Consider the following 10,973-nt stretch of genomic DNA (forward strand, 5'->3'; position numbering starts at 1 on the left):
CGCCGCTGCCCCGCCGGCGCGCTCCCGTCCGCGCGTCCCCGTCCCCGCGGGCGCGCGCCTCCTGCTCCGGGCGGCCGGCGTTCTCGCTGCGGTGTCTTCCTTTTCCTTTCTTTCTCTCTCTCTCTTCTCTTTGTGTCTCTCTCCCTCCCTCCTTCCTTCCTTTTTTATCTTTGCCTTTTTTTTCTGCGGGGCTGGGGAGGCTCAAGACCGGGTTCCTCTGTGTAGCCCTGGCTGGCCTGTGCTGGGACTAAGGGCCCGCGGCGCCACCACCGGCCAGCTACTCTTGTGTGGTTCTAACAGTGCAAAACCACTTTCCAGACCAGGGCGTCCTCCAACTGCTGCCCAGTGAGATGACCTTGAATTTCTGACCTCTTGCCTCTTCTCCCCACCCCCCACCTCACCCCCGCCCCAAGAGCTGGGGTGTGGAGGGATTTTAAACCAGCAATTTTGCTACTATAGCTGGAATTCCCCAAGCCTTTAGCACACACCTTTAATCCCAAACAATGAAGGAGACAGAAGCAGGAGGATCTCTGTGAGTCTGAGGCCAGCCGGGTCTACACAGCAAGTTCCAAGACAGCCAGGGCTACACAGAGAGACCCTGTCTTGAAACAACAACAGTAAGAAAAGAGCTTCAAAAACTGGGAGGGTGAAGTGACCCGGCGGTTAAAGGCACCTGTTGCCATGCCTGATGACTCCATCTGATTCCTGGGTGCTTGTGGTAGGCGTCAGGTCGCCTTCTGACTTCTGCTGTGTGTGGTATGTGCACACACGCGCGTGCGCGCGCACACACACACACACACACACACTAAATAAATTAATAAATAAAATGTAAAAATGGAATTTTAAATCAGCATCAAGAAAGGTTCAAGCTGTTGCTAACGACAGACATGTGCTTGAATTCAGCACTGACCAGATCATCTGTGTTACAGCCGTCTCGTGGAATCCTCTGTGGCCCTCAGTAACATTTCACAAAGTGACCAACTCTACGGATCGCTTAGGGAAAGGCAGCGTGTTAAGCAATGCACACGGGGCGGTTTTCCCTTTAAACGTGCGTTTGCGGTTCACAGAAAGACGGGTTTCAGATGTGTGTGTCCATCTACCATCTGCAAGCAATGTTTAAAATATAACAAGTAGCAGAATTAGTAGTTTTCTCGGCATATATCTATATTAAAATGCTATAATTAGGAAGTGTCTGTTGAATAAGAAAACACGACTTTCAAAAGATCGGTGTAATTTTTAAAGCTCGCCTATAACAAAGCATCGTCAGCCTAGCCAAGACCCAGAGTCCTCCAAAGACTGCTGCTTCTTTGGGAACAGAACACTGTACGAGCCACCATGAACTAAGGGCAAAATTCAAAAAGGCCAAGGCAAAAGGAAGTTATAAAGAACAAAATTAGGAGGTTACATCGACGTTCTGAAACAGCAGCCCTGGGCCACAGCAACCCTAAGAAGGGTGGGGAGTGTTTCAAGTGTCGGACGAAGCTTCTGGACCTGCGTCCTGGCACAAGGATGCTTTGAAAACTGCGTGTGTGCAGGTGTGTGTGTGCGCCTGTTGTAGGTGCGCGTGCGCACGGAGGCCAGAGGTGAGTCTTGGATGCTGTTCCGCAGGAGTCCATATTGGCTTTTTAATTTTTTGTTTTAGGAGAGTTTCTCTGTGTAGCCCTGGCTGTCCTGGACTTGCTTTGTAGAGCAGGCTGGCCTCGAACTCACAGCGATCCGCTGCCTCTGCATCCTGAGTGCTAGGATTATGGGCGTGTGTCACCACTGCCCAGCAGTTTCATCTTTTAGGATGGAGTCTCTCACTGCCTGAGGCTCACTGGTTTGGCTAAGCTGTCTGTCGAGCCTCAGAGACCTCCACAGCTTCAGGAAGTTCATTATTTCATTTTAAAATGTACGCAAACATTTAGCCAGGCAGTGGTGGCCCGAGCCTTTAACCCCAGGAAGCAGATAAGCTAAGAAAGCCAGGGAAGCCAGTGTTTGGGGGCTACGGCTGAAGGTGATGGGCTTAGCAGAGCCTGTGGATACAAGTGAACTCTGGCAAAGGCTCTCGGCCACTGCACCGTGGTGCCGAGATGCCCGCCCATGTGCTGTGGACAGGTCTTCTCCCTCCAGCTGAAGACTCCTTACTGACCCGGCCTCTGTCTGTCGACATCTGGGTTCCTGCTCTTTCAGAAACGGTTAACCAAGCTGGCAAGATGGCTCAGCATGTAAAGGTGTCCGCTGGACCAGCATGCCGAGTTCAATCCCTGGCACTTACCTAAACCAGAGAACTCCTGCCCAGTGTTCCTTGACCTTCACATGCATGTTGTGGCATACATGCATACATAATGCATACACAATAATAAATAATTTCAAAATGGTTTACTTTTCTTCTGTCCGCTTTTTATTTCTTCTGTGTAGTTAGAAATTTTTAAAATTTATTTCATATATACAGTTTAGCCTATGTGCTTGTCTGGCCTCCTGAGTGCTAGGAGAAGGTATGTGCTACCACACCCATGTTTTTGGTTTTTTAGCCATGGTATCACTATGTAGCTCTGGCTGGCCTGGAACTTGGTATGTAGACCAGGCTGGCCTTGGACTCAGAGATCCAAATACTGTGATTAAAGGCAAGCCCTACCTACCAAGCTAACCGTTAATTTCATTTATATGAGGAACCTATGGAGGTTTTGAGTTTGACCACAATAGCAGACTGTTGGTGGAAATGAACAGAGCTGTGAAACGGAAATGAAACTTCTTCCAGAGTGGTGGGGAAAATCCGGATCCTCAAAAATCATTTCCTTGATATTATTTCAAAATGCCCTTCAAATGGTTGGAATTTTAAACCCCTGAATTCATATGGTATTGGGCTTTGAGAGGGGAGAGACGGGAAGGTGACTGGGGAGGGTTCTGTAGATGCATTCATGTATGAATGGCTACAATGTGATCAAAGTGTGACTTCTTGTTCTGCCTTCAAACATTTTCCCAGACCTTAACACAACTGACTCCATGATGGAAGCACCAAACACGCCATAAAACTCATCAGGTAGACAGCACCACCTGCCAAAATGAAAACAAAGACCCAACCCATCGAAGCCCATTGTTCTCAAAAAGGCTCTAAGTATACCACCCTTGTTTTTTAGCTTCTGGCTAACTGTTCTTGTTAACTGAAGTAGTCAACACAGGATACGCGCGCACACACACACACACACACACACACACACTTGATAACTCACTCTGAGGAAGGCCCAGGGCTACAGTGAGATCCTGAATATCCAGTATAGTTGCTGGCTGTCTAATAAAGATTATCTGTCAGCTTAAACTATGTCTGAGCAATCTTCTCACAACAGCCTCTCCGTGTTATGTCCTGCTCTGTCAGGACTTACCAAGAAGGCTCTCTCAAGTTGTTAGCACCTTGACAGCGGACTTCCCAGCCCCCAGAACAGTTTAGTCAGTGTTCTCTGTAAGGGCACGTCTGTGCCACTCGCTTGCGGCAACAGAAAACAGGCTAACATACCCACCCACCTGACACCAGGAACAATCAGCCTATGACAGAGTGTGTCAGAGGTGTGCAGACCAGGCACCATTTCCATCAGATCACCCCCAGGCTAGCAGAAATAACCTTTCTGCTCACTCGTCCTGAGGAAACCCTCAACAGGTCCCAATTTTAAACTTCTGAAGCTGATCTTCCTTAAGGCTGACCCCGCCTAACGTGCTTATTTCCCTGGAAACTCTCTTCCATCACGGAGTCCTTCCCTCCCCTCCGAACCCTTCTTTCCGCACACTTTTCCACACAGCCACATGGAAAACGTTAGTTACCTGTGCTGACAACCTGCTTCTTTAAATGCTCTTCTTCCCTCTTTTCACCTTTACCTGACTTCGTTCCTCAGCACAGCGCTGTTCAGTGTTTAGTGTTCCATTCCTGGCTATGAGTTTCCCCAGGAGGTCCTAAGCAGAATTAAGCACGAATCTAGTCTCCAGCTGAGTAAACAGCCCTGCCCTAAACTAACAGGACACCCCTTTGGCCATTTTGATCCCCGGCGAATGATAATCTGTTGGATTAAATGTTGGAACCGCTCGTGTTTGGGCTGGAAAGTGAAAGGAAAGGAAAACAAGCCTTCCAGACGATGCGAGAAAACCCACACGAACAAAACACACTGCAGACGAGCAGGACTACACAGTCCTCAGACAAAGCTAAGGCAGCAGGGAGGAAGCGCCAAGCCGCCACATCTCCTTGCAGTGTGGACGCGGAGCCCTCCCCGGAGGCCGCGTCTCCCCTGGAGCACTCAGCTAGCCCCGGGTCCCGCCGCCCGGACTTCCGCCGCAGGCTAGCCCCGCCCCTCCCGGGGCAGCGTGCTTCCCTGGCCACGCCCCTCGAGAAAGAAGCCCTGTGATTGGCCCAGACCTGCTATAAAGTGCCCAATCGCGGCGGAGCGAGCTCGGGCGTCCGTTTGCGTGCGCGGCCAACATGGCTGATCGGCTCACGCAGCTGCAGGACGCTGTGAACTCGGTGAGGCTTTCCTTCTGTTCGGCTCCTTTCTTTCCTGACGAGAAGAGAGGGAGGAGGGACGAGGCTCCGCCGCGGGGAGCGCGCAGGGAGGACGCCGCGGAGGCGCGCGCGGGAGGCCTCACGGAGCCCGCGGGCGGGGTCTGAGGGGACGGGCGGCCTGGCCTGGGGGGCCCGGGGGCCTGGCCTGAGCTGGGGATCCTGCAGCCTGGCCTGGGGGGCCCGGGGGCCTGGACTGGGGGGGCATCAAGGTGCTCCGGCCCGGGGTGCTTCCGGACCCTTCCTTGTTGGGGCGGGACAGGCCTAAGCCCTGCTGTGTGTAGTTTCGAGTTTAACTTGTCAGGCGGATCCCACCTTGATCCCCGAACTCACAAGGCTGAGGCAGGAGGATCGCTGCGAGCTTCGGGCCAGCCTGAGTTCCAGCGTGACATCCGATCTCAGAAAACCAAACACCAACGGCCACAGCAGCGTTCAGTGTTTGAGTGTGTGCAGGTTGTGCAGGAGTGGGCAGGATGCTGTCTGGGCTGCCGATCCCTGCCGGAGTCCAGATGCTGGGTCTTGGTTTCTTCCCACTTGTTTATGTCTGCGTTAGGATCTTCCCTAGAGGCCCTTACAGGTGAAAAGAGACGCTCCTGCACAGTGAGTGTGCACAGGGGTTGCTTATGTTTTGTTCTGAGATGGTCTCATGGTGTAGCCCTGGCTGACATGGATCTCACTGCGGAGACCGGCTGGGCAGTTAAGCAGCCAGGTTAAATTAAGCAGCTTGGGAATCATCAAATGTACAACAACAAAAGCCCCCGAAGACCGCTACCTTCGAAACTGTCCCGTCTGCCTGTCATTCTTGCTCATTGTACACGAAGTACACGAAAGCTAAGACGTGCTGAGCCGGAGTGGTGGCGCACTCCTTTAACCCAGCACTGCGAGGCAGAGGCAGGCGGATCTCCGAAAAGAGTTCCGGGACAGCCGAGGCTGTGTAGAGAGACACTGACTCAAAGAAACAGCTACCGCTGCCTGTCTCCATTAAGAGTGCAACAGTTTTCCATGGTAGTTACGATGTCTTAGTGCCATGCTGGTTGTAGTTGGAAGTCCTAGGTAAAGTGGCTGCACAGTGTATGCCCGAGGGGGATGGGGCACTACACGGACCCGGATATAGTCCTCTGGTCAGTGTTTTTCTTGCAGGAAGGCTATAACGTGGCTTCTTGGTAATACATTATTCTGAGATTGTGAATCTACCTGTCAGAAAACTGCCCTACTCTGTAAATAAAGTAATTCTTAAGTTGAGGGCCAGCTCTTAAATGTTGATGAATTCACCAACGTAAATTCTGCTTTGCAAAGGTTCCCTGGGCTGTCTGCCAAACCTTCCAAGAAGTTACTCCTTTGAAGTTTTACAAATCTTAACATTGTGTAGGACCTTATCAGAAAAATTTGTATTCATGTAGGTGGGTGGTGAGGATGGTCTTGACTTCTCTCAGGAGAAGTGGTAATTGAGCTATGCGGATGCCTCCTGTGTCTGGAGGCAATGTGTTTACAAAGAGCTAGTCCTCAAGGGCCTTAGAAAGATGTCAGAAGCTCAAGAGACTTCAGATGATGCAAACCCCACTCACGGCTGGGGAGTGAGAGTGAGTTGTTTTCAGCTCTAAGTGCTAAAGGACATTGGAGCATAGAGCACTGTTAACATTTCTTCTCTCATCTGGAAACACCCATGCCATGAGTACAGAAGCTCTGGCATTTTCGTTTCTAATGTTTATATACAGTGCTTGTCATTTTTTAAACAGATAAGCAATGGGTCTTTCTCTTATTCCTTTTCTTTTTTATGTGTATGAATGTTTTTGCTTCATGTAAGCCTGTGTACCATGTGGGTCTGGTTCCTATAGAGACCAGAAGAGTCTGTCAGGTCCTCTGAAACTAGAGTTACAGTTGTGAGCTGCCATGTAGGTCTTGGGAATTGAACCCAGGTCCTCTGCAAAAGCAGCCAGTGCTCTTAACCATTTAGCATTCGTTTTTCTGTTGCAAGCTGTGCATCTGCTGGGGTGGCGATGCGGCTTTGCTTGTGAGCAGACTTCTCTTGAGGGCTCAACTTCCAGAAGCACTCAGAGAAGACAAATCACTATGGCTGAACCTTCAGCCTTCTCTGCCCTCCTCCTCTTCTTCCTTTTTCTTTCTTCTTCCTTCTCCTTTATTTCTTTCCTCCTCTTCCTCCTTCCTCCTCCTCCTCCTTCCTTTCTTCTCCTCCCCCCTCAAGACAGGGTTTCTCTGTGTAGCCCTGGCTGTCCTGGAGCTCACTCTGTAGACCAGGTTGGCGGTCTCAAACTCAGAGATGTGCCTGCCTCTGCCTCCCGAGTGCCGGGATTGAAGGCAAGTGACACCACCACCTGGTTTTTATGAATCAATTCTTTATGCTGGATTGATACCAAATTTAATTTTACTATACTGATAACAGAATGACATTTCTTTGTATGATTAAACCATTTAATCCACACTAGGTGTAAATAGGTGCCGGAAGGTGCATGTTCAGCTGCATTGCCAAGGCTGTCGTTGTTAGTAATAACCGGGTCATTTCCTGTAAAAAGATCCCTTTTCTGAGGAGTTTGCTTAGGGACCATTATTAGGAAGAAATTGTTGCTATTTCTCATAATGTCCTTAAACTTGATAACTCTTTGTAACCTTGACATCCTTTTCTTTTTGCTCAAGCTTGCAGACCAGTTTTGTAATGCCATTGGAGTATTACAGCAGTGCGGCCCTCCTGCCTCTTTTAGTAATATCCAAACAGCAATCAATAAAGACCAGCCAGCCAATCCTACCGAAGGTGAGGTCTGCTTAGTTTGACTGACGTTTCTTCTACAATTTATAGCTTCTTTGTAAAAGAAAAAAAAATGTGTCTGTAGTTGGAGTATATTACTGTAAATTTTGACAATTTTTTTTTTTTAACACTTAGTTATTTGGTGTATATGTGGGTGTGCTTGCCATAGCATGCAAGGATCTGGAGCTGTTCTCTCCTATTTTGTGGGTTCTGGGGCTCAAACTCAGGTCGTTAGACTTGGTGGCAAGTGCCCTTTATCTCTAAAACCATTTCATTGGCCCAGGAATGAATTTATCAGCTCAATTCATAAGCCTCATAATTCTGTTCATGTCCAATAGAGATTGTTACTCCCTTAGAGGAAAGCTTGTATGAGTTGAGTGGAATTTTGCTTGTATGACCTTAATAAGAAGAGCATCTCAGCCAGGCAGTGATGCACACCTTTAATCCCAGCACTCAGAAGGCAGAGGCAGGTGAATCTCTGTGAGTTCAAGGCCAGCCTGGTCTACACAGCAAGTTCCAGACAGCCAGGGCTACACAGAGAAACCCTGTCTCGAAGAACAAAAAAAAAAAAAGATCTCATTTATGGATTCCTTTGCTCAAGGTACCAAAATGTTGTCCTAATAAAATTACATAGAACACTAATTCCCAACTTGAATTAATATTAAATGTATAAGTAGTATTGATATGCTAAAACCTATGCTTTCACCATTAGAATTATTGTATATAAAAGTTAGCTTAATTTTTCTAGTTTTACTATTTTATAATTTCTGCTTATGAAAAATGTAAGATTCTGATAATTTAATGCTTTTCTTTAGAGTACGCCCAGCTTTTTGCAGCACTGATTGCACGCACAGCGAAAGATATTGATGTTTTGATAGATTCTTTACCCAGTGAAGAATCTACAGCTGCTTTACAGGTAAAACTTTTTTCTTTTGATGAAACTACTGGTAGTGTAGACCTTTGAATTAAAGGGGATTATGATCAATTCAATATTAAATTTAAATGGGAGGTATTTGGGCATTTGTTTGGTTTTGTGCGGTTATTTTGTGGTCAAATCCGGGGTCTCACATACTAGACAAACTCTGCCTCTGAGTTGTAACCAGCCCTACCTGGGAGTTTTGTTAAGTGTGACTAGCACAGCCTCTGGGAGATTGTGCTGAATGCTTGTCCAATTTTGACCTAAAAGGTAAGATCAGGTTTGTTCAAGGTGGCATCAGCAGTGAGCAGCTTCATCTTTGGCAGAAGCCTCCTACCTAACGCTCCTCACTTTGTTTAACTAGCAGAGAGTGAGTGGAGAATGATCTTCTGAATGTGGAACAAATGTCTGCCAGCAGTGTGCAAACAGGGCACACACACATGCGTATATTCTGATTGAAGATTAGTCTTTAATATACCTGCTATTCAAGATAAAACGCAGTGGTTGGAAAGCCATTCTGATTTTTAAATAAATCCTTGTACTTTAGTTTCTGTTGGGTTTACCTCTGAATATATTAAATTTCGTGTTTTATAAAGGCTGCTAGTTTATATAAGCTAGAAGAAGAGAACCATGAAGCTGCCACATGCCTGGAGGATGTTGTCTACCGGGGAGACATGCTTCTCGAAAAGATCCAGAGTGCACTTGCTGACATTGCACAGTCGCAGCTGAAGACCAGAAGTGTCACCCACAGCCAGGCCCTTCCGGACTCCTAGCGTCGACGGACAGCGTGTGACTGAGAAGAGCTGTGTGAATTGCACTAAGGATTCAGCATCAGATGCGGATGTGAGCCGGCAGCTGCAGAGCAACATGTCTTGACTGTCACCTTTGTAGCTAGTGTAGTTTTCTGTGTTCATTCTTGATAAGGAAAGAGCTGTAAATTGCAGTTGAATCATCTTCAGCATCATTATGCCGTTGTTTCTTATCTGACTAGAATTTTCAGGGTAGATACCAATGTCCCTGATACAATTAAACAGTGATGCACAGGACAGCTCTTTGTTTTGTTTTGTGGGTCTTGTTTGTTTTTCTTTTTGGGTACATCTTGTGTATGCTAGGTAAGCACTTTGCCACCGGCCATACATCCCCAGTTCTGACCTCTGTTGTGTCATTGCGGCCCTTCCACAGATCGAAATAACTGACCTTAAAGGCAGAGATACGGGACTTTTCCATTTAGATATGTGTCCTGCCTCTTTAAAGGTGCCACTGCATAAATTTTACTTTGAGCAAAAGTTTCTGAATTAGAGCAAAAAGGAAGTAGACATCTGTTCATCTGTGAAAAGCTTTCTTCCAGAATATCACACTTTCTAGCTTGTCTCTACCTTTGTTTTGACAAAGAAGTCTTTGCTGTCCAGGGAATTCCAGTGATACTGTGAGAATATCTCACCCTGAACCATGTTGAAATAATTTTAACCTACTTTCCCATATTCTTAATTTACATGTCTTCATAATGAGTTACGTTTTTTGAATTGTTGATTCTTTTACATTCTCTGTACCTGAAAGTACTTCTGATATTTAAAAAAGTTTTTATTGGGTTTATTGATTGTATGTGTTTTGCTGGCGTTTGCGTGTGTGTACCGTGTACATGCTAGGGCCCGCGGAGGCCAGAAGAGCATCAGCTCTCCTGGAACTGGAGTTGCGGATGTTTGTGCACCAAGGCGTGGGCACTGCACACTGGAGCCTGCACCCTGCAGCAGCGACACGTGCGTCCTCTTGCTCTCTTTCTGACCCTGTTAACAAGTAAACCTGTTCTGTTTTAATCTAAGTACTGGACTGTGCGTGAGTGTGTTTCTATGCGCACACACAGGCTACAGGTCAGTATATACGTCAGTAACTCAGTAATGTTTCTTGCAATTATTGTACAGTTATTGCTGGTAATTGTATCAGCCTTTGCAACTGGGATTACTCATCCAATTTCTGGCCTCACTGTTGTTTTCTAGACTCATAGGTTTCTGAAAAACCCTCAGGAAAAATATCCCGTGTTCTGATTTCCTTCAGAATCAGGCTCTCTATAGTTCTTGAAAAATACTGTGTTTCAAAGTTCAGGAGGACCTGCCCTAGCTACAAAAGTTGTAACAATTTATTGGTTAAGCGTAAACCTTCCTTTTCTTTTCTTTTCTTTTCTTTTCTTTTCTTTTCTTTTCTTTTCTTTTCTTTTCTTTTCTCTTCTCTTCTCTTCTCTTCTTTTCTTTTCTTTTTTCTTTTTTGTTGTTGTTATAGCACTTTGTGACAGTCATTTATTATTAAATCTTATAAAACCTGTCATTAGAATGTTGTCCTTGTTTATGGGGGTTTGGTCATAGTCTCCCATTGCTCTACCTCCCCCACCACTCACTTCACAGTGAACAACAGCCATTGGGGCCTTTTAAAGACAATAACATTCTTTTCAGTAATGGTGTTTGCCTTCATATGCCTGCACACCACGTGTGTGCCTGGTGCCGCCGGAGACCAGTTCCATCAGATCTGGAACTGGAGTTACAGATAGTTGGGAGCCACCATTTAAGTACTGGAAACTGAACCCAGGTCCTCTGCAAGAGCGGCCAGTGCTCCCAAGAGTCTCCTCTGGATCCCTTTATAGGATATAGGGGTAAGTTGGGTGTAACTCATGTTATTTCCTGGAGTCTCGGTGTGCCATTCAATATAAAGTTTATTCTGGCATTTTGCTTTCATTATCAACCTGAGTAGACCCTTTCTAACAAGGCAAGTAACTATGTGAGAGG

General features: G+C 46.8%; 1 protein-coding gene across 1 annotated transcript; it reads left to right on the forward strand.

The window, feature by feature from the left end:
* Window positions 1–4,398: 4,398 nt before the first annotated feature.
* Window positions 4,399–10,524, forward strand: Med21 (mediator complex subunit 21). Its single transcript, XM_021654073.2, has 4 exons — window positions 4,399–4,486; window positions 7,175–7,289; window positions 8,099–8,199; window positions 8,796–10,524. Exons 1-4 carry the CDS (start codon window positions 4,445–4,447, stop codon window positions 8,970–8,972), a joined length of 435 nt encoding a protein of 144 aa, XP_021509748.1. The 5' UTR covers window positions 4,399–4,444; the 3' UTR covers window positions 8,973–10,524.
* The last annotated feature ends 449 nt before the right edge of the window (window positions 10,525–10,973 follow it).

Source organism: Meriones unguiculatus, chromosome 5, assembly GCF_030254825.1.
Source record: "Meriones unguiculatus strain TT.TT164.6M chromosome 5, Bangor_MerUng_6.1, whole genome shotgun sequence".
In the NCBI taxonomy this organism is placed as follows: domain Eukaryota; kingdom Metazoa; phylum Chordata; class Mammalia; order Rodentia; family Muridae; genus Meriones; species Meriones unguiculatus.

Coding starts and splice junctions, on each gene's coding strand:
- Med21 (XM_021654073.2), top strand. CDS start 4,445: ATGGCTGATCGGCTCACGCAGCTGCAGGACGCTGTGAACTCG. Junction 7,290..8,098: donor GCCAGCCAATCCTACCGAAG/GTGAGGTCTGCT, acceptor GCTTTTCTTTAG/AGTACGCCCAGCTTTTTGCA. Junction 8,200..8,795: donor AATCTACAGCTGCTTTACAG/GTAAAACTTTTT, acceptor TGTTTTATAAAG/GCTGCTAGTTTATATAAGCT.